The 24,414-nt window shown below is 37.2% G+C and overlaps 1 protein-coding gene across 1 annotated transcript in view; it reads right to left on the bottom strand.

Annotated features, from left to right (window-relative positions):
- The window catches only part of LOC140153667 (B-cell lymphoma/leukemia 11A-like), a 205,322-nt gene that overhangs the window by 55,417 nt on the left and 125,491 nt on the right, over nt 1-24,414 (bottom strand). Inside the window, 1 exon segment of the mRNA XM_072176473.1 lies at nt 416-868. Within this exon segment, the coding sequence (XP_072032574.1) occupies nt 416-868 (453 nt within the window).

Genomic DNA, 24,414 nt, shown 5'->3' with positions numbered 1-24,414 from the left:
AACCAATCACATGCAAGCTTATCTATATTTCAAAAGGATTTGTACAAAAATGTTTCAAAACAATCAAAATTAAGACTCAAGTGAAGAAGAACAGGTAAAAAAGATGATGCATGCATTATATATACAAACAGAAAACTGAATCCCGAACAGAAGTTTCCACAAATTATTTCACAAACAAGGAACTTTGTTTGACATATTACAATATCGCATAGTGAAACTTGTCTTTAGGTATGAGGCTAATGGATGCTTCTTCCAGGCTACAGTTACAAATATGCAAATACACATTAATAATTCATGAGGTTCACCTCTGCTATGAAATTTTGGTACCCAAAATAATAACATTTGCTACAAAAGTGTAATACAGATGCAGATAAGTGAACTGTAGCCTGGGAGATGATGTTTTAAAGATACCAACCTGTTTTTAGTGCTTCTGTTTGCGTTTGTTTCACTCTTGGGGAGCTGGTATCTCTGTGACTACCTGATGACGACATTCTTCGGGGCTTGATTGGTGTAATGATCTTTGGCTTTTCTGTCCGCACCACATCCGTCGCCAAGGACGACGGTGTCGTGTCCATTTCATCATTTTCTTCGCCATCTTCTCGTCTCTCTAGTTTTGTCGTACCATTGGCTGTTGGGGTGGCTGTAGCCAGTGATTCGACATCAGTTTCTTCTTCCTTGGTGATCAGCTGCAATGTGGGTGGATCTTCGGATGTTTCGCTGCCATTACTTGTTCCAAAACATTTTCTTTTATGCTCAATAAACTTGACAATGTCCGATAAGGCAAAATCTGCCCGACAGTCCCCACACTTGATGAGGTCAAAGTGTGAGGGAGCCTCGTCCCCTTCCAACATCTCATCGCCTTCGTCTTCTGAAAATAAAAAAAAAAAAAAAAAAAGAAAAATTAATAAATAATAATACAAATAAATATCTTAATCATTTTCATATCTCTTATAATTACTATTACAATACACCATGGGTAAAAGATTCTGACAAGATGAACTGAAATAAAACACACCCAAGTATAAAATATGAAAATTTACAAACATATTTTGGTAAAACTAGTTTACCACCTCAAAATTATCTTGGAATAGACGTTAAATGTAATCAGCAACCAAAAATATTACAAGAACTATAAGCTTATTCAACAAATAAATCTTCCTGACATACTTTTTGAAATCATATTGACAAGAATGCTCCAAGACTACTATTACTGCACCATGTTCACTGCAGCTGTGTCTGTAGGAGCAGTTCAACCATGCTGTTGAAGCACCCCCTCATTCATTGACCTCCCATTCTGTATGCAAATGAGACTAGATCAAGATCCATGCTCAGCCAATCATATGAAAGCTTATCAGATTAGCTTTGATTTGATTGGTTGAAAGTCCAACAGTTTTATAAATGTATTGTTGCTAACAGATAACCTCAACTCATTTACCAAGTTCAATAATGATGTAAATTCAAAGTGAAAGGATATCTCTCTATTCTGAAATTGCTACCAACTGAAACTCTTTGCCCAAAATGCCATGGAACAATCAGGCGACGTAAATATAATGCACACTTTGTGGTTAATATTGCATCACCGTTTCAAATTTAATGAACTAAGGCAGCCTGGCATAAACAATTAACAAGCAAATTAGAAGGGTGTAATACCCTGACAAAATTGGATATGAACTTTGAGAGTCTTTTATAGATCCAACGCTATGAACAGATATCCGATTAATTCTGAAAAACTGACATGCTGATGCCACTGAATATCCGTCAAATTCATCTCACTTGCGTTTTTGTTTTATAAATTGTGATTGACCATGTTCGTACGCTATACTACGAGTTTCCTTCAATTTTGAGAAAATTTGTGAAACTATTACCAGTATGATACAATATAAACTAGGTCAAGAAATGTTTTAGTACGAGCTATAAAAGATACCACGCCCAATAATTAAGGTATCATTGTTTTAAAGAGCTGGCCCCGCATCCCCTACCACTTTCCATCCTCGCAAACGATTATACTCTAAGTGTGACGCTGTCAAGTAATATCAACATAAAAGCCAAGCATTTTTCTAGCAAACTTGTCCAAAATACTCATCAACTCACTATAAAAACACACCCATGAAAGCACTGATAATTTTTCAACTTTAATTGCTTCTACAACCGGTATATTAATCAATACTTTGTGTCAACCGCTACTCAAAAACATCTCGCAAGAAGTACTGTAGCAGTAATTGGCAAATTGCCTTTCAAAACCTTTTCGTCTTAAACCACGCATTTGTGCACTTTTTATCAATTCATTCAATTTTTTCTTGATTTCTACTGCAGGCACATGAGGTAAGGATCAAAGATCTCAGATTAGTTGTACCTTTATTGTAAGAACATTTGGCTATTCCACTTGAAATCCTTACACCCCCTATAAAGACATAACCTTAATCTCCCACACTGTGGGGGTGTAGATTTCAAATGGAGTCATTCAGGTAACTCCATTTGAAATGCACACTCCCTCTGTGAAATATATAAGGTTGTATCTTCCATAGAGGGTGTATGGATTTCAACTGGAATAGCCCATTTTTTGTTTCTCTCCTCTTTCCCCTCCCTTACCAAGCTCACCAAATTTTCCCCCATACGCATCACTTCATCTCAGTGACCTTTTCATAAAACTCCCTTACCTGCTTCAGAACCTTCAATCGATAGAAATAAATGCAATTGTTAGGGAATCTTTTACCAATCATAAAAAGATGCATAAGATTTGTTGGCGAAGTGATGGCTGAACAGTTGAAATGACAATTAATGTCCTTCAACGCTGATCACAACTTTGTTACGTACAAATTGAAGTATTTGTCACTTTGTGGGGCTATTTCCGTACAGGTATTTCTTTTGTTCTCCTAACCACCCTTCATTCGTCATTTCAAATTAATGTTATCCTATATGGCAAAATCTCTCTCTCCACTTCACAACTTTATTAAATTTAATCCATAAATAATTTGGTCTTTGTGCGTTATTTGCAGATATCTCATTTGTTTATCATCAACACCTTTGTCACTTTTGTTTTAACTTTCTCTTTATTTGAAAGTTCGTTATCACGTTCATTTAGCTGTCATGCCATGTCGCTCAAAAGAAATTAATAATGTACTACTAGTAATCTTGCTATTTTATTTATGATGAAAGGAAAGTGTCATTTACTAAATTGAATGATAGGATACACAAGTTATTTAACATGTACAAACAAGAAAGCGATATCCACGCAAATGAACTCTTCTTCTTCATAAGACGCTACCTGAACATAATCTTATCTGTTTAGTCCAGTGCGGTAAAAATTCAATTCAATTTGATTCAAAATGTTATTTTTTTCAAACTTTTCATTTTTTCGCCCCTATAGATTTCACTTTGCCCTCAACCCCCCCTGGTGCCACCACTGACCATCTCCATAGATACCTATATAAACTTTCATCTCATTTAGAGTAAGATAGGTCAGTAGGCAGAAAAGGTCCTATTGATTCTTTTCTACAAGTGCACACTGAACTATAAAGAATAGAACTTAAGTATTCAGCTCACTCGCTACCAAACGTAACATTGGTTCACGAAATCCCACCCGTCCATAGGTTTACAGTGGTGAACATGGCAACATCTTCAACTCAAGGTGCAATGGGTTATTCCATTTGAAATACACACTACCCCTGTGGAAGATTTAGCTCAAATCTTCCACAGAGGGAGTATAAGTTTTGAATAGAATAGACAATTGGGTAACTTCCATTTGAAAAACTCACTCCAGTTATTGAAGATATAGGTAAAGCTATAATAGAGAGGGAGTATGAGTTGCAAAATGATTAACTCTGATCAATTACATTTAAAAAACATACTCCCCCTGTGGAAGATATTTCTAAAATCTTCCACAGGGGTAGTGTGGATTTTAAATGGAATAGCTGTTTCTGTCAGTCAGTCAATCTACACCTTATCTGTGTCACCTAATGCCAACTCTAACAAGTCATCCAATTTTGGGCAATTTGTAACTTGTAATATAGGCTAGGCCCTACTCTGTGAACTTTTTTTTCTTCTTTCCCTACCCAAGCTGGCACATTTCTAGTATTATCACACCTGAATCAGAGGCAGATGAAACTACTTGACCTCATTTTGGGTGGGTTCATGCACACTTTTATCTGGTTCAAATGCCATCAAATAGAGGTCAGTTTCATCTTCACACAAAACTAAGCCACATAAACATCAACTGTTTACCTGGTGAGCCCATGCTTTCCAATCAGTTTTGCACTCTACTGTCTATTCCTCAATCCTTAACCTGTCTCGTGAATTTGTTTCGGGTTTAAGTCGACTTTAAACATCGCTCTAAATAAAATGGAAAAATAGATTTTGTTCCATTTCAACAACTTTTCACTGTGTTTCTCCTTTGTTTTATAAAAGCTTATGAGATCAAAATTATGCAGAGGAACAGCGTTTAAAGCTGTATAAGTTCGTCACACCCGTTCTGACTATATAATTGCTTGGCCCAGATCTTGGATAGAAACAAATAAACTTGATTACCATTGCCTTTCGTTAAGATTACAATGTGGTTCAGTCAGAAAGGCTTAGCATTTCATTTGTACAAGGAAACAATCCACGTCAGTACGATTTGACCATCTCATGCATTTCAACTCGACTTCCCCTGTGCTGTTTGTGTACTCTGGCATTTTATATCATTTCCCATTTAATGCGTATTCTAGATGTAGTATTTGCTTAATAAATCTCCCTAATCTGCCGCTATCTATCTCATCTTCATCGTCCATGGTAACCTGGTCATCAACAAATATGACATCAACATCTATCTCTGTCGTATTTGATTCATACATGGCAGATTTCGTCATGATGAATGGGATTGCTGCGTCTGAAACGTGGGGGAAAAATACGCCAACGGGTCCCTGTGAAGAGAAATGTCACAGGCAGTTGATGGATTTTTGCCACTACCAATCTTTTAACTGGGCAATATTTTTTCAAGAAGTTATGACAAATGGGACTTTGATCACATATTGGGAGTTAACGTCGATAATATTAGTATGTTTGCGGTGTACACAAAATCAATTGATGTGTTTTGCAACTAAAAACAACAATAAACTAATGATGACAAAACATAGTGATTAGTTACCATCAGGCACTGCCATCTTTTTTCATATTTTATCAACAACTTGATTTTTTTTATTATCTTACTCTTTTTTGTCAAGATAAATAGGAAACCAGAAAGGTATTGAACCCATCCTGTGCATAGTTGTGTATACAAAGCTTGTGTATGAGTTTGGATGCCGTTGTCGGGCACTGGCCGTATACAATTTCACATACATTCTACTCCAGCCAAGGAATAATGCAAATTGGTCCCACTCGGGCACATAATAGTGTATTTCTTCATTTAAAAGAGGCAGAACTGTCACTTAATAGCTAAAGCTATAGCTCTTTCATCCAGTGCCAATGTACACACTACTCTATGGATGGGTTAAGAGATCTAGTTTAGATACTAAGGCAAAACAAAACCAACCAAAATTTCAAACAAAACAATCTTAGCGAGATATTAGATTACATCGTTCCATGTCATCATCATTGCCAGTCGTACAAGAGGATCTTACGCTGGCTTCAAGAGGGCGCTAGAAAGGTTTGGAGGAGGAAACTAAATTTCTTAAGTGTACAAAAATAAACCTTTCTGGACGAAAAATTAAAAGAAGAAAAAAGTTAGGGATTCTCAACTTAAGCTCTATATGCTTGTCATCAACTTCATTTTGGTACGGATATTTCATAAGTTGCAAAATCCTGTCATTTTGGTCCACAAATTGGGTCACAAATGTCTAGAAATGGATTGACAAGTTTCCATTTGTGCTAAAGCATGTTTTGAACTCACAAATCACCAAAGAGATTTGGCTGTAGCATCCTGTTTACCTTTTTTGTGACATTTTATCATCGCGCAAATGCATCTCCTTCTCTCTGTAGTCCTGTTTTCTGTCCGCCCATTTTAAAAATGATCGCCAGTACCTAGCGTCATTGCTATTCCTAGAAAGTAGTGTTCCGTTTTCAAACCATTCAATACAATAAAATGAATTTATTTTTATCAACAAAAAACCTGACTGTATTCATGAGGAATTAAATCTTCCTGAGGAATTAAATCTTCTTTTATCATCTTTTGATGTGACTTAAAATTCTGGACTCCTACATTCTCCCCATGGTCAGCTTTTACCAATATTAAAATTTGTCAATCAAATAGTTGAAAATTATTAAGTTACTCGAGAGATTTGGATCCTATTCAGGTGCAAAGTACTTATTATATTATAAAGGAAAGATAAAAAAAACAAAGGTCAACATGTACAAAACCAAACAGTTCTGCACTTTCATTTAAAAGTTCAACACACAATACTGACGCAATATGGAAAACGAAGAAGAATATAACGAAGGAAAGGACTGACAAGCTTATAGCTAAGTACAAAATAGAGTGTGTTGGGAATTGACTAACTATAAAAGTGTTTAGTTGTATCATTTATTATAATATCTTTACTTGAAAAATTATTTCGTTAAATGTATAATAGGGCTGCAACATAGTTACTATGAGACAGCATTGTATGCAGGGGGGGCAGGGGGCAACGGCCCCCACTTTTGTTGGTCATTCAGGGGAAATCAGTCATTTTCGAGGGAAATCAGTCATTTCTTACACTCCTAATCAGACTCCATTTGGGGGAACTCAACAACCTGCCCCCCCACTTTCAATGTGCTGCGCACGCCACTGCTTGTATGACACTATAAAGTAAAATATACCATAACGTACCGTCATGAATGGTAGGGGCACGGATAAGCCGAGGTCATGAATATTCAAATCAGTCCCACCCTTTCAATAATTGAAGTAAAATGGACGTCAGATTCCTTCAAATGTTTTTTTTTTTTTTTAAACGATTACCAAATCTTGCATCAATCTGGAATGTCAATATCCTCTATGCAGGATTTGAAAAAAAACACCACACCACTAAGCGCATTACAATGATGTAAATCGTCGTAATCTCTAAATACAAATAACTGATTCAAAGTGATATCCCATCATTTCATTGGGTCAATGGCTTTTCAGGATCTCTTTAGAGTACGATTCTTTCATAGATCCACACTTGTCCAAAGTTAACGCACCGATTCGCCTTATCTTCAATTCTGCTTACCTACAACATTTTGCTGACACAGCCAATTAAAGGTAGTGCCATTAGATAAATTGGCGGTATAAATGCTAAAACGGTGATTGCATTGCTACCATAAATAAAACAGGTGATGTGAATGTGTGATGGCCACTGATTTTTACACTATCATTTCCTTTCCCTAATTGCTTGTGTCAGTTTCCATACAAAGCGAGTTTCTTACGTCCGACACTCACCGTCACCATGTCTTGTTTATCAAAAGACCGGAGAAGAATTCAACATAACCAAGCATTTGTTACCGGTGCTCAATTCTTGTTAACCCCCCTGAGCACTACCTGCCGATCTAACATTTCCTCTGATTGGTCAAATACATGATATCTTCACTTTAATCACCAATCAGAATGGAGCTTTGCAAATAATTCACCCCAATTTTTTTGTGTGGTGAAATTATTCAAACAATGTTGCTGATTGTTCCAATTGATATGAAAACTTCTTTTTGACCAATCCGCAGGTAGTTCTCATGGGGTTAAATACCTGATAAAAGTTTTTCTACGCAGGATTGTCGGCTTGTAATTGCTATGGTCAACAACATTGCTTGACGAACAGGCCGAACCATGCCTTAGAGAATTTTTCACGCAAACGAGTGTAATTACGTAAATAATGATTTCATTATCGTAATCAAAATGGACACATTTTACGATAAATCATGTTTCTCCTCTCCCCATCTTGAAATAATTATTGATTTGATCTCCCTTGCGGGTAAGGGGCAACCTCAAGGGGAGCAGGAGAGGGAAACAGTGAGTTTGCTCCGATAATTGTTAGGGGAAAGAAATCATCACCAGTCCAACATGAATGTAGGAGGGAATGTTACCAGAATAACATTTGTGTAATTGTACTGTTTGAACAGGTAGCACACAATATTGGACTGTTGCAAATGTATTACATTCTAAAGCAATTTCCGTCACATTAATTAAACTTTGTTCTATTAATATGCAGTCATATTGGCATGTTTCAAACGTGATTGTCTTCTCGCCCTTAATGAAATCAAATAAAACCAAAAAAACCAAAATTAGATACAAACAAAGTGCAGCCGCCTGGATGCTTTCAAATCAAAATTGAAGTTGGGCATGCTATTAAACAACATCTTATCTTGCTCAACACTACAAAAATCAATTGAAACATTCTTCAAATCAATCAATGGATCTCAAAAAGTAATGGCATTTGGAGTGGTACAACCTCTCCAAAAACTCAACAAGATAAAAATGGACTTTCATTATAATCAAGAATGAGTTCATTGTTTTCTTTATTGGATAGTTATTCAACCATTCCTAAAAGGCATTGACAAGAACAAACAATTATGAGAATTAGTGATATAAAAATCACCTTGACTATGTACTGTAACAAATTGGTCACTATTGAAAGTACAAATTTCTCTCATGATATTGACAAATTTTTATTTCCAAGTCTGACCTTTCGTTTGCAATATAAACCACCTGAATCTTTTTTTTTTTTTTGATTTGGCTAGCTTGGTAAATATTACTCCACTACTATGGACATTGGAAGTCCATGCTAGCTGAGTGGCTTCCATCGATATACATTTCTTAAGTCAATAACCAATGTTAAACCAAGGTATATTTATTCTATTATAATCTTTATAGCTACTATGTCCAGCCTCCATAGTTGGTCCATGCACGAGCTACTGCATGTCATGAGAGCCGAGCTTCTTTTTTTTCCTGGCTCTCGCAGGCCAACTTGTTCGCCCGTCTGCAGATTAACTTCTTTAGCAGATACCCTAGCCAACTGACAGTTTACTTGCCGACGTTCAATGACCTTTCTGAACGCTTCTTCTTTCCTCCCTTCTTTACTACTTCAGAAAAAGTTACAAAATTGGAGTCAAAATTCTTAAAACTCCAATCATGTGAACAAGAATGAACGCGTCCAAAGTAGCGCCAAAACAGTTGGTTTAGCACTGCGTGCATGTAAAGGCATCCGTATACCGTGCATAGAGTACTCCTGCCTGGGCAAGTACGAACATGTTATCTTGGCCGTACTATAAGTTACAACAGGCATTGCATTATGGGTTATGGGAGGGGGGCAATTACCCCATTAGTTGTCTCCTTAGTGGCTCTATAGGTATCGATAGACAAAATATTGGACAGTGTGGACAGATATATGTATCGCTAAATACGAGCAGGCATCCATGTTTTTTTCTGTGTCTTCCTTCAAAAACATATTCCGGGGGGAGAATTTGTTCATGACGGGATTTAAATGTATGAAAATGTATTTTCGCACAGGTACGTGACTGCCCTTGCGCAACAGTTCTACCCAGACATGCCAATACAAAATGGTATACCCCTTCTCTAACATGGTCAATGCAATTTGTACGGTTTATTACGCTGCATGCGCCATTGCATACAAATGTTCACTAACTACTTGCCCTCTTTTACTCCTCCAATCTCATCATACCTTAATACATTGCCAACTTCTACCCTCCTTTTTTTTTAACAATTGAGAATTTATCGCCCTAAAATTGATCCCATTGAGACCACCTTTCTAATTATGGGATTCTTTTCCGGTCGGTTTCTCGGACCAGCACTCAACTCTGGAAAGATGCGCTTCATCTTTTATCTATATGTGATGTAAGTCATTGGGGGTGTTTTTCCACTCAAGATGGTATAACTGGGCATTAGGAGTATTCAAGTCCTTAAGTCCCAATGGAAGTCATTCATTCAGGATGAAATTGGAAAATCTTTTGTTTCTATGATACACCTGACCTCATATTGTACTATCTCATTCCAAACTATCAAACCGGCAATATTAAGGGTCAGAGATCTTTTTCATTTTTCCCCCTCTTAATAAGTAATAAGTGAATAAGCGGTCTCTTCTCGATTTAAAAAATCACCAAGGTCATTACATGCACTGTCAAATAGAAAATAGTCACCAGACTAGACACTGAGTGGTATCATCTCTAGCTGAATGGTACAGCATCATGAAGCCATCTCGTATCCATTTGGCGGGCTGGCGGCATGAGGACAATGATTTGGGCTAGGAGCAACGGTCCTTATATGATTGCCTTCAGATTGAAATCAGAGGTTTTCAATTTAACACAGGGGTTTGAACTTCATCTCAATCTCAAGCTCTTGGAGCTATTTTCACTTCTGTTAACTTAGTCTACTTTATATATCTACTCTCTTTTTATATATTTGACTCAATCGGTTTCTCTCCCCTGACCAAAGAAAGCAAACATCAAGTTCAACAAACTTATAACAAAAAATGGCTCGGAGGGTCTTTGTAAATACATGAGCCGCACCTGACCCTACGCAGGCTAATTAAGAGACACCAGAACTTGGACTTGAAATGCAGCTAGTATTATTATGAAAACCAAGTGGTCACAAATGGAAAAATTTGGAGTCAAGTCTTTGCTATCAAATCCCTAGCTTATATTTAACCAGCTTACCCATGTTTTTGCCTGAATCTTTACCAAAGCAAGGTGTGCGCTACTATGCAAATTTCGCTAATGACGTACCGCAGGGAGTGCTGGGAAACATCACTCATATCATGTCCCAGCTCTCTAGTCTTACCTTACCTATAGTGTAGTTTTAGCTAACTGTCTTTCCTATCGTCTCTCTTACTCTCCATTCTCTCCCCCCTTCTTGGTTAAGTGGGGGATTATGCACAGTGAATGAAAAGTTTGTAAACATGTCCTGACGCAGTACGCCCCAGGCGAAACACGCCAAGACCCCGTTCTCTCTCCCAGCGTACCCTAGCCCTGCAGTGTTTCCATAGAGGAAGATGACTTCATATGCAATTTGCCATTGCTAGCTGTCCATGCAATACAAAAAAACGAGCATCATTTTGTGCTGCCTGTTATGCTGACAGCTGTAATTACTATACACCCTTCATGTTTTCATTTATTTTAAACACATACTGTAATAGAATGTATTTCGGGCAATGTAATTATCATAACAGGCCCCAATCATTTCCTACCAAAAAAAAAATAGGGGGTTATTAGTATTTGGCATAAGATTTCAATTTTTGTCTTAAGTTTCCATGACTACCCATGATATGTTGTTTCCAAGTAATGAGTTTTATTCATTTCTCCCCTGAATGGTATGCAAAAAAAAAAAAAAAAGTTTTACATTTAGATTTCATACAGAAAAATCACAAAATTGGTTATAAATTTAAAAAAATTTATGTGATATGGAACGATTTTGAAAGAAGATGATGTGAAATTAATGTGGGTAGTAAAGTATTCGGTTTCAATCTAATTTGAACATCATTGGCCTCTGTAGTGCCCCTTAATGCAGTCACTATTCTATCAGCACCCATCCAGATGCCCCTGAAAAGTTCTCCATAATGAGCAATCTGTCGTAGAAAAAAATAAATAATCGTGTATCGGGGGTCCCGCACAGTTTACAAAGGAATGGATCGGATGCATGCATCATCTTTGACTGGGAGCGCCGTTCTTTTTGCTCACCTATTCTTGGCAGTACTTCTGATGACTTAGATTCCACACCTGCAAGACATGTGAGAAATCAGCACCTTTTATGTCTATGATGCCACATAGGAACAGAAAGCAAGCTTTGCCCGTGCACCATCATATATACAAAATACAAAAAAGTTGTGCTAAGGCACCCTGGGAAGGGGGACATCAAGACGCACTTGAAGTGAAATCAATTAACAACTGCTGATTGGCTACGCTTGAGCTTAGAGAATTTCGGTCGGCACCCAAGTCGCAGCCTACTCGTTACCTCCTCTCCGAAAAACTGTTACCTGAACATGTACGTATGCATAGAGCTCATCACCAGGGAAATAAATTGATTTTGGCAGGTAAAAGCTTTCATTCCCCAGCACCCTACGATACCATACCCCATCATTCTGTGTTAATCATCAAACTCAAGTGCGGTGCACTGACCATCTTTAAAATACTACACCCCTTAATAAATGTGTGTTATTAAGCGCCTCTGACACCTCAACATGAATGTATATATATGCGAGCCTGTATATATGCGTGTTACGTTCTCTTTTCCCCAGAATGCACAGCAAATTCCAATTTCCTTTCCGTACTTGGGCACGTTGGCCAGGGGGGCCACCGAAGTACTTTCGCCCACTTAAGTTGTTATTTTCTTTCCGTCTACAAATGAACCTAACCAAGCCAAGCAATGTTTGAAACAAAAATATGAATGGATGTTATGTTGTGAATGAATGTGTGCTCTGTGTACACAAGCAAGGAGAATGTTCAAATTTCGCTAGGGTTTCGTCTTTCCAATTCCCTTCGTCGGGACTGAACTGTTGCCTTTATGCGGGCGGGCTGAATGTAGTGTATAAAACCTATGGGCCATTCAAAAGTAAAAAGACCTCACCTTGCTGAATGGCTACGACCAGTACAAAATACTATTCACAAGGAGCAAATATTACACCAGCAACGCAAATCATTTGCCACCAACATTGGATACACTTTCTACTAAAGTGTATTGGCTGAGAGGATGAAACTCAATGTAAAGAATTTCCTGACAATTTATTACAGTGTTTAGCAAAAAAACGACACGATTAACCTCGACAAGTGGAAACAGATTTCTTTTTCAGCTTTTTAATCAAGAAAATGTCTAATTTGTCTTTAATTCACACTGTGAAACTTAATTAAAGTACAAACTCATCGAGACAAACTTTGAGCGTATGAACTTGTGACGTTTAAAAAACTCTATTTTAGATAAAAAAAAGTTTTTATTTCCCAGCAGCTATTATAAAGCAAGTACCAACAGGATTAGTCTTTATCTTTCACAGACAGCAATCTCAGGTGTGCTAACTATACCTCAACCGATAATGCATTCACGGGCACAACTTTAAAAACAGACATTTCGGGGATGGCGTAAACAAGTGATCGATGTCGTCACTTAGGTAAAAAACCTTTTTTTTTCCTCAAAAGGTTAACCTGGAACTACTCAACATAATTTGGTTGAATATGATCAGAAAATAAGAGAGCTAACTGGTCAGAGCGAAGTGCTAAAGATTAATTTCTTTTCATTGCAAGAGTGCGATAAGTTTTATTTCCAACGACGTACATATGTATTCAATAAAACAATGGCGGACAGACATGTTACAACATGAAACAGAAACAAGAATATCAAAACTGAATTTTGTTCATTTCACATTTATATCAAAATGATTTGATATTTAAGCGCTCCTTGGGACCGGGCCAATCGCTGACTTGCTTGGTGGTATGTATTACGGCATTTCGAGGCAGGTGGTTCCGAGGGCTGTATGTGAGGGTTACGTTAAATAGTTTGAGGGGTCTTTCCCAATCGTAACTAACGGTATGGAGATTCTGCTCAGTACGTGCCTGCTTTGATAAGGGACACTCATGTACTGTAGTAGGGGTGTTATAGTCCAGTTGTGCTACCCTTGAACATTTGAATATGCATGAGTGTTGGGAATGTTGTAAACAAAATACTACTACAAAATATTTTTAGACATCCTTTTCTTTTTAAGGGCCCAATTATGTTTTCAAATGTTCCGTTCAAAGGTCTTTTTGTAGTGCAATTTTTGAAACTTACGGTTTCTATTTTTTGAAGTTAAAATGAATGTTTCATGTGATTACGTTTGAAATTAAACGTTGTCACATACGTATATATTAAAAAAGAATTTGTAAACAACTATGCATATATTATAATTCTATCTGAATAATACCTATTAAGGGTTTCCTTGAATTTACTTTTCTTTTCTCCCCACACCAAACTTGTGTCTTTGCGTTTATATCATTTACATTGGCGGTACCAGGATTTTTTCTGGGGGAGGTGGGTAAAGAGAAACAAAAAAAATTGGAATTTTCAATTATTTTTTGCTATGATGGGAAAACTTTTGGATGGACCAAATTGGGAGAAGGAATGCTGGAAAATGGAAAATTGAAACAAAAAAGTGGAATTTTCAATTATTTTTTGCTATGATGGGACAACTTTTGGATGGACCAAATTGGGAGGGGGAATATAATGTTGGAAAATCAAAAATTGAAACAAAAAAAGTGGAATTTTCAATTATTTTTGCTATGACGGGACAACCATTGGATGGACCAAATTGGAGGGATGCCCAGTGGAATGCCCCAATGGTGCCACTGCTGATCATTTGTATAAATATGCCCATCCTAAATTTGACCTTAAAAACGTTACTTATAGGCTTCTACAGCCTACTGCCCTTTAAGTTAATTCAAATATGCACTGATATAAACTTCAATTACAGTAATGTCATACCCTCTGAGTTATCTATGGTTCAATGAAACTATTTAAACTAGTAGCTTTAGGCCTAATTATACTTTGCCACCTGTCAAGGGTATTAAATTTGCCCATTCTGCATGGGCAAACTACCTGCCCGAAATGATGGGTGGCTAGCTAAGGCAATGCCCCACATTGCGTGTACAAAGATCATTTTCAATTTACTTTAAAGGCAGCATGTAGGCGCTGTAATCAAATATAATTAGCCGATCTGGTTTGAATATTGGTCTCTTCCATAAATGACTAATGCCAACATGAAATCACAAAATCAAATAATTACTTAGCTTTGCTGTTAAATGTAACACGCCATTAATGTGGAATTAAACGATAGTATGTCCTAAATGATTAATACGATGGTACAGATTCTGTCAAAAAAGTGGGGATAATAATATAATAACATTGCTTAGATAAACATCAGGAAAAGCTCCACCCTCAGAAAGGATGTACACTTGAAAAGCATGGTAAGTTTAGACCAGTACCATATTTCCGATTCCTAAACGCTACATATGCAATGTTTCCATTACACATAGTGGGCACAAAAAAAAAGTCCAAAAGGAGGGGCACACGCAGGAACGGAGTCATGTAATAAAACTGAGAGGTAGGAGTTTGCCTGTTGAAAGAGTTGACTTGTTCCTTAACATCCTGCCTCGGTAAATTGGGCATGGTATATTTATATAGTAATCTTGTACTTTGCTAGTTTTGGCTTGAAGGGGAGAGGGGTAACTGTTGGCACGAATGGTCCCTGTGACCCATGTGTCATCAGTAACAAGAGCCTATTTGAAGTTTATCTTTCATTGGTAGACTTGGAAACTTTACCGTGCGGCACATCTTGAGCTAGCCTGTGCGAAGACCTTGCCTGAAAACCCATACGCCGTAACAATTTTGCACATATTGCCTTTATATAAAGACGCTCATTTACCATGGATAGTATTCGATCATACCCAACCCCAAGAAAAACACTCGCTACCTATCGCATAAAGGAGTAGCAGAGCTCCCTCGGGCCACCCACCAAATTGGCCAAAATACGATCGACCAAATTGGACTTAGAAATCATCCAAGCTACTTTTTTTTTTGTTTCTTCAAGCGAGCAAGTCTCCTCAAAGCTATGCAGTCAATAATGAATTGGATGCATATTTTATACGTCCAATCTTTAAGATTATTTTTATGAATGGGTATCTACACTTCTAATACTTGGCTCAGACTCCCTCGCATTTATTCTAAATGTTCTATATACTCTTCTGCCCATGAATATGTATGACTTCGTTAAAGTTTAAACAACTGAACCAATTTCCGGTGTTTCTAGAGGCAAGTATCCCTATTTTTCTTCTCCAGAGAGATTCTTAGCAGATTCTTAAATATTTCAGCAATTTTGCTTCATTTCTAGACACTTATCGCATGAATCCCACGCCCAAGATTAGCTATAATATCCATTTTGATCCAATACGATATTACGATGACACCCTTATAAGCTTGAATCATTGATTTTGATACTGATGAAGATTACGTCCTGAAAATTTTATTAATGATCATCGCGCAAGATGAAACACTCCTGATATTTGAAGTTAGAAAAGAAATGATGCAAAGCGATCATTTGAAATGAAAAAATATATCATATTCCTAGGGAAGTTATTAATCCTGCTAGATTTAACAACCTTGTTAACAGCAAGTTTAGTTACTGCTTTCACATTTTTTTGTTGAAAAAAGATCAAAAGAAACCTGCAAGTTTGTTGCGCTGGCAATAAACAAATTATTCAGGAATTCTATTTACATACACAATGAGAGAAACTCTAATACTCTTGTTCTAATGTGGCATTAATAGAACTTGTATAATTATTACCAAAATCAATAACATATTATCATTATCGGAGTAATTGAACCGAATGCAAACCGTGTGCTGTTCATTGCTTATATTTTATTGGCCTTATAACAGAACTATCTTTGCTTTCCTATTGTATACCAACAAATGTCAAAGCACAAAGGATGATGAAACAACTCTCAAATGGAAAGCGAGATGTTTTATTTATTATACAAGAAATAGGTCTGTAAATGCCTCAAGGACATGCCAAACAAGTGGATACCACACAACAAATTACATTATAAAATTGTACAAAAAGAAAATTAGCACAAACTGTTTCTAAGTGCGCCACTTAAGCCACTACAATAGCCCTAATTCCTTCTAGGTGTTGGCACTTTAAGAAACAATTTTAGTGCATGAAGACATCAGTTTTATGCATTGCCTTCAAAAAAAAAATGTCAATGTTGGAATTCAATTAAGCTATATGTTTTATCAAGATCGGCAATTCAATTTGTGTCTTGGACTCTGTGCTCTGAATATAGAACACATTATTGATTTTGACAAGATTATTGTACTTTAATGGCCAAGGTCACCGCATTATTTCTTTTATTAATGTTATATTATTATCATTCACTTTTTGCAGAATCTGATTTTATTGTTTTGAACTAGGCATAAATGCCAGACCTATATATCCTACTTCTATTCATCCTAAATTTATTTACCTTTATGTTACCATGGTAACTGAAAAAGTTATGAGAAGCAGATAAGTGTATAAAGTTTAAATGTTGTTGTAATGTAATGTAGGATAGTTCTCCATACATTGGCTGCATGGTCACTGGCAAAATGTCGTAATTTTTTAGTGCATGTAAATTGATTGGTTACAAATAAAATTGACTGATTTTCCATCTAGACCATCTCAACTCCTGGAGTTTTAGATACAACCATAGTCATGAACATTAAATATTAATTGCTTTATGACTTGTGACAATTTTATTAGACAAGTGGTTTTCTGATAATTTTTTTGGCTGAGATGATCTTTTGGTTTCTAATGTTTGAGCTCTTAAAATGAGCATAAAAGTCCATGTTAGTCACTGTGATATTTGCTTTTTCTTTTTTCTTGGGAGGGGGGGGGTCTCCATGGTTGAAGGTATACTGGTATGTGCCACCATTTTGGGTACCTTTTAATCAATTTTGGTATATTGATGGGTGGGTTTTCAGTTGAGACCAATACCCCCCCCAATTGGGTTCATTTGGGCAAAAGTGTCCTTCAAAGCACCAAGTTATGGCAAATTGAGGTGCTTTTTGGGTGTTTTTTTGTGTAAAAATTGGTATACTGATGGGTAGCAAAACCAGCAAATAATAGATAGAGAAAGTCAGGGCTGTGCAATAATTATCAGCCCCCGGGGTAAAATTTCGGTGCCAAAAATCGCTTTCGGCCCGCCAAAAATTCTTTGCCCCCCCCCTTGAACATGCCAAATTTTTGGGATCCCAAATTCCAAACTTTAAATGGTCTAGATGTATGTTGCAAGGCAGCAGCAGGAAAATTTGCATATTTAAGCGTTTCCCGTTTTCCTAATCCTTTTAAAGCATTTTATTAAAAGGTGCCCGTGAATGCGTGCAAAAATCGCTTGCCCCCCCTCTCGGCTTGCCAAAATTGCTTGCCCCCCTTTGTCTCGCAAAAATTTCTTGCCCCCCCAATTTTACCCTCCCCCAGGGCTCATAATTATTGCACAGCCCTCAGCATCCGAAAGTCTGTGTGGCATATCCCTCCATCCCACTTCAAACAAGTTAAGCTGAACTCACACATGAAGCCAAAGAGTCTAGCATTTTATTCTATCCTACATTTAACCACATTAACTTTGCAACACTTGTGTAAGAGATGTCCTTCAGGGAACCATGTAGACCCATCATTTACATTTTCAGCCCTGGATGACCTACACTAACGGGCAAATTTGGTTGAAATCTGCTCACATTGGAGAATTATGGCTACTTCGTTACGAGTTTGAATTGATGATGATACTGTCGTTGCTGCTATCAAAGTGATCCCTATATGAACATTAGGAATGAGGGTCATTCCTATAACAATTGGTAATATGCTACTCAAAACAGTATTTCCACAAATGAGAAAAGCATTATGACTCTGCAATCGCCAATAAAAATGGATTTGTACCTCTCTTTTATGAGTCAATTTAAAAAAAATAATAATGGCACTGCATTTAATGATCCTATATGGCCATATCGGCGATTATCCAATCGTCAAATAGCTTTACTATTTTACCCATCATCAAAAATGCCTTATCAAAAGAATGTTGCACTTTTCTGTCATGGTCACAACAATATTTTGTTTGTCACCGCCCGCATCTCTGAAAATTAACGAGATGCTAGCTGCCCTTGGAAATTACGCCATGGTCATCTGAGTCCCAGACGCATTTAACGACCGCTGCAGACGGCTAAATTAAAGCATGTGCGGTCAAGCGTAAAGAGCAAGTGATCGGCATGGAATCGCCAATATAACCAACCTACTCAATTTGCGCAGGAAACGGTCTCCGAGACTCATCACGTTAAATGGCCAGTCTGATCAAAGCGACAATCACAAGAGCAACCCTGGACTTGGCTGTTTACATGATGACTGCCGGTGAAACGAAGTAGGCCAAGTGAAACAAATTAGGCGCAGATAAAAATGCCTTGGGCGCATGTGATATATGATGGCGGCATCAATGTTGGGCGCTTTATATTATTATATATACGACCTTCTATATTGGCTTGGCTTAGCGTTGGCTTGAGTGAAATAAAGAAGATAAAAGTCAGGACGTATTAAGGAGAAGGGGAGGATGGCCGATACCTAATCCGTCTATAACCCCTTGACGACACAGGCAAACATTACCAAGTGTACAAATTCACAGTCCAATAAGCAGGATCAAGTCTAAGTGAGAGCAGAGAGAACATTGAGTTGATCAGTTCTAATTGTATTCCGGACCTTGCAAGAAATGCAACGGCAGCCCAGCCCTGGTCTGAGCTGCCGTAATTGGATAACAGAGAATGCAATCAGTCTACATGCCTCGCCGGCAGAGAAAAAATGACCAGCCGTGTGTGGAGTAAAGGTATTGGTGATAATGTTTAGCTTGAGTTTCTCCCCCGACAGAAAGTGATATTATCGGTTTGCCATTCATGGGCAATAGCATTTAATATAATTGGAAAATATCTCCCCATATCTGGGTGATAGTTCATTTACCTTTTACACAGTATTATGAACACTTTTACAATCCACTGACCACAATTTATCCGCTAAGTACGGTGGAATCTCTGCCCATATTTCTTTACCCGTCCAAGCAAAGAATAGTGAATTACCGCGATATCTTTATCCAAATATTAATTATGATGGCAGTCATGGACTGAAGTAAATGATATGAAAACATTCCCTTTGATTATTGTCCCCTCCATTTGACATACTATAGTTGACAGAAGACCAATGTATAATCACATTGCACTGTTACCAAGGGGCATTCAAGTTGACTCACAAAGGTCAGACAAAATATCAATGGGTCGCTGCAAAACGGGTCTGCGCTCATGCGCACTGGGTTGTTTGGACCCACTATGGACTAAACATTTGTAGCTTAAGGGTCATAGGTCAATGTTGTTTGCAGCTTTACCCTGCTGTCAAGTAGACTATGTCTTGGTATGTGTTGTCCCACAGGCAGGCGGACCTATAACTAAAATACCAGCCAACACGTTAGACCAAAAGCTATAGGCTGAATGCCCGGCTAGGCGGCCATCTTGGAAATAGGCCAAATGTGGTGTTTTTGAGTTTGCTACACAGTGTTACCTTGCCAATCCTTATGCGGTTTTTTAGTATAATAATTTGAATAGTGGTATGATTATTAAAATATGGATAAACCATAAATCAATATTGGAAGAGATCGACTGAGACATAAAGTGAATGTGCATTGAATGGTTTGTCATATCTCTGTATACAAAAATAACGAATATATAGGCCTAAGATCGTTTGGCATGATAAATGAGTATAGTTGATGTATGATCATTCAGCCATGTACAATTCAATGGCCATGGACTAGACAGCCAGGTCTGGGAAGAAAATAAATATTTAACCTGAGGCAATTACTTGCCCACTAGACTAGAAATATAGAATAGATAATAATATCAACCATCAATTTTTCACCTGGTCATTTTTTTCACGGGATGAATATTATGGACCAGGTCCACTGATTTCATCACATGAAATGGTTGCGAATTATCTCCTGATCTACAAATTTTAGTGACATTATAAATATGGACTGATGGTGTTTGGCCACTACCAATATCAAATTCATGATCAGCAGAGTCTGGCAGTGTGACCCGGCTGACCTCATAACAACACAAGTATTTAGAACATCATGAGCACAGTCAAACTGTCATATGTCACTATGTCCCAGAGGATCAAGACATGTTCCTACAATGAGCCAACTCATGAAATCATGGAATGTAAATTTTATTACCGACCTAGCCTACCCTCTAAACAAAAACAACAACAAAGGAATCATTCCCGCCAATTTCATATCGGAATAAAACATCATAGCCATGCCAAATGTGAACGAGGTTAACATTCTGCTCCCTCCATTAGCCCTTTGCATGCTCGAGTCGGCGTGGTTTTGGTAACCGAGCCTTCCTTGAAGCGCAACATGAATACTCAAGTGTTGATACACGACTTTATGCAACCTTGTATTACTGGTTTATCGATCTTCTTCTTAATGTCATTTTCACAAGCGCTCACTGCCTGCCTGTCTTGCTTGCCAGGTCCACTGCATGTCCATCCATGGAAAAATGGCTACCTGTGCAGAGCATGAATACCAACTAGATATACTCTCATACTTAACATCAAAGTTCATTAAAGTATGGGATCTAGGACTCTATCATGCTCCTAACTCATCTCCAGGGTTGATCTGAGTGATTCTGTCTCCATCACAGAAACAAAACATTGAACTTTTTGGATTTATAAAAAGAATCAAAATTGTTTGTTAATTATCATAAAGGCAAAGGATTTTGTGCTATTTATAGACATTGATTTCATGGTTTATAGCTCATGCATATGATTATAAAACATCACAAAAATGCCTGCATACGATAACATCTTATGGGTGTGAACAAAAAAGAAGGAAAAACAACAATGTGAGCAATTCCAATTTTGTCACCTTTTTAAAAGAAAAAAAATCCCCTTCTTTCTCAAATGGTTTTGTTCCAGCTTCATGTTAAAATATATCAATGTTTGTAGAAAAAGTACCTTGTTCTAAATATTATTAACAGTGACTAAATATGAATAGAGCATGTTCACTTGTTTCTAGCACCATGTAAGGGTCAGCTTGTTTTTCCACTATTATTGTATTTCTACAATCAAATCATATGGTTGCCTGTTTCTGATGGTTTCAATTGTGTTGTCCTAAAGACAATATTTCACAAAATATCAATTAGTGCGCCCTCATCTGAAGTTGTGCCGACAAGAAAATCAAGTCTTAAATCATGTGTTTTCATGATACGAAACCGAAAGTACTGAATAAGTTAGGCAGTCTATCTATCTCAAATATCTCAAATCTAAAGAAAACATTAGTTGCATAGGTGAAGAATTACAGCTTTACCATCATCAGGTACTTAGTGTCAGACATTACTCCTCAAAATTTGACAAAATTTTGAAAGAAATTTGTCACTGCAGACATATTGTTCTGTAACGCCTGACAAATCCTTAATTTGTCTCTGATAATTACAAAAGGCATTATCGAGAGTGGTTTGATTTATCCAAAAGATGATTCTCAAGATTGTAAAGATACACATTTTGATCATAATTACAATTATGGGGTTAATGCAAATGTGATATGATAGGTTATGGGATCATATCAAGTCATCAAAACTAAATTACGCTATTGGGATTGCAATTTCATGCAATTTTTTCCATCAATTTTATTTTTACAAATACAATAACATTTTCAAATGTTCATGTGCCATTCACCAGTACATAAGGCTAAAGAAGATACCATCAGTTAACTAACTATGACTAATACTAAAGATGTTTCTAGTGAACTTTGCCTATAAAAACAAGTAATTTAAAGTGAAATTAAGATGCTAGCTTATAGCGGAGCTAAAATATCATTATACCAGTCATCAAAAAACAAAATGTATTTTACCATTTTTAAACGTGGGCTGAGAAAGCTTGAGAATGAGTTGTTACAATGGTGCAAATGTTCTTATGCTTTGACCCAGTTCATCTGGACTGGTCCCAATCTAGATCTGGATGGCTCAGATTGGAATTACATAAAAAGTGGCATATGACGCGCAACACATGCATTTTCTCCCAATGCACTGTACATTGGACATTCAGTCACTCCATGGTTTAATTAGATATGGACTGCCTCTCAGCACTGCCCCTGTAGATGCAATACAGATTTTCACATTTACATTTAATACAGGTCATTCTTCATAAAGAACTATGTATAGATGACACTAATATCAATATATGTAATGCGAGTATTATCATTGCCATGGTTATGTCCAATGTACTAGGACACATTAGTTATAAGTGACTGATGATATGTTGAATTTAATATACACATTGATGTCTAACTTTATTTTTGTAGACACAAAATCATCAAAGCTTGACCACTTTTTTTTGTATTGTGGAGAACGTCATTATTAGCTTTCTCATAATTAGGCCTAAAAAAATTGTTTGATTGGCGTAACCCGACCGCCTGAGACTTTTTTCATTGATTTTTTTTGAGCCAATCAAACAATTTTTTTAAGCCATAGGAAAAAAATTGTCAAATTCCTGAACACTTGCACAAAAGTTGGCAGACCCAAGTTCTTGGCTTATATAACAGGTAGATTTGACAGAATTGCTCAATGTTCACATTCCTATTTCAACTTCTAAACATTGAAAGCACCTTTTGCTAAACTTCTGACATACATTCTCCATTTCAGTACAAGAGTACTTACAATGGACACCAAAGAAAGACACTTAAGCTGACACACTTCAAGTGACTGCCAACTGAGCAACTTAACTCAACAATCAAAGACGTACGTAACTACCCCTGAACTACGCCAATTGTCTAATATCGGAGGCGCATAGTTACAGTTGATGTCGGAAAGGTTGATGGCCAATACTTTGGACTCTAACTAACAAAGAATGACAACAAAAATTAATGATGCTACCTGACATCGCCCTTTCACATGTCGAAAAGGCAGCGCTCATTTGACATTATACGATTCAAGTAGCCGTTTGTAACTTGTAAGGAACTGAGACAAGCCTCAAATCATTGCACACCGGTGTAATTTCTTGACTTTTCAATTTCAACCTTTTCAGGTTGACTTCGCTGGACCAAAGAGACAGTATGGCCTGGAGCAGGAACAATGTTCACTTATCATCTAGGTACTATTTGGCTGGTTCCAAACTACTGCCTACTTGTTTACCCAATGAAATAAGTTGCACTGAATACATCTGTACCAAGGTGTTGCACTCTCTGGATACTACACATAGAATAAACATGCTCAAGTAACATAAGTTTTTGAGGACATTCCATTTGTTTGGTCCAAAATGTCTTAATTTGAGACCTGTGTTACAATTGTTAGATATGCATACCAATTTCACAATTATGGCTTAACTACAGGCACAAATTGGTTTCTAATTGGGTCACAAAACATGTGGCAAGCAATACATTTGAGCTCTTACCCCTATAATCAGGTATTAATTTGAAGCAACCCCCTCCTTAGCATGTCTGATGGTTACATCTATGCAGCCATGTTGTCCCATTACTCCTCTCAGACACCACCATTTAAGGAGCCATCTTTACTTAACAAGCAAAATGTTTCAAATCATCGGGGATAGATGTGAAGTGTTATTCCGCGCACTTCATAAAAAAAGTTTTACATCCTTTCATCTGATGGTAAAAAGGTTACAGTGTGTAAAATTTGTTTTTATAACATCATTTTTTAATGAAATTGGCAAGAGATGGGGACTGATGGGCAATAAGTGCTAAACAATTGTCGGCGTTTAAATGGTGCACCGTTGGGCTATTCCAGTTGAAATCCTTACACCCCATGTGGAAGAATGTCCTTAATCTCCCACACAGGGAGTGTAGATATCAAATGGAGTCACCCATTTAAATAACCCCATTTGAAATTCTCTCCATGTGCAGAAGATTAAGGTCATGTTGGGGGTGTATGGATTTCATGTGCAATAGCTCAC

Source organism: Amphiura filiformis, chromosome 5 (genome assembly GCF_039555335.1).
Source record: "Amphiura filiformis chromosome 5, Afil_fr2py, whole genome shotgun sequence".
Classification (NCBI taxonomy): Eukaryota; Metazoa; Echinodermata; class Ophiuroidea; order Amphilepidida; family Amphiuridae; genus Amphiura; species Amphiura filiformis.
This window is presented reverse-complemented; position numbering and strand designations above follow the sequence as displayed.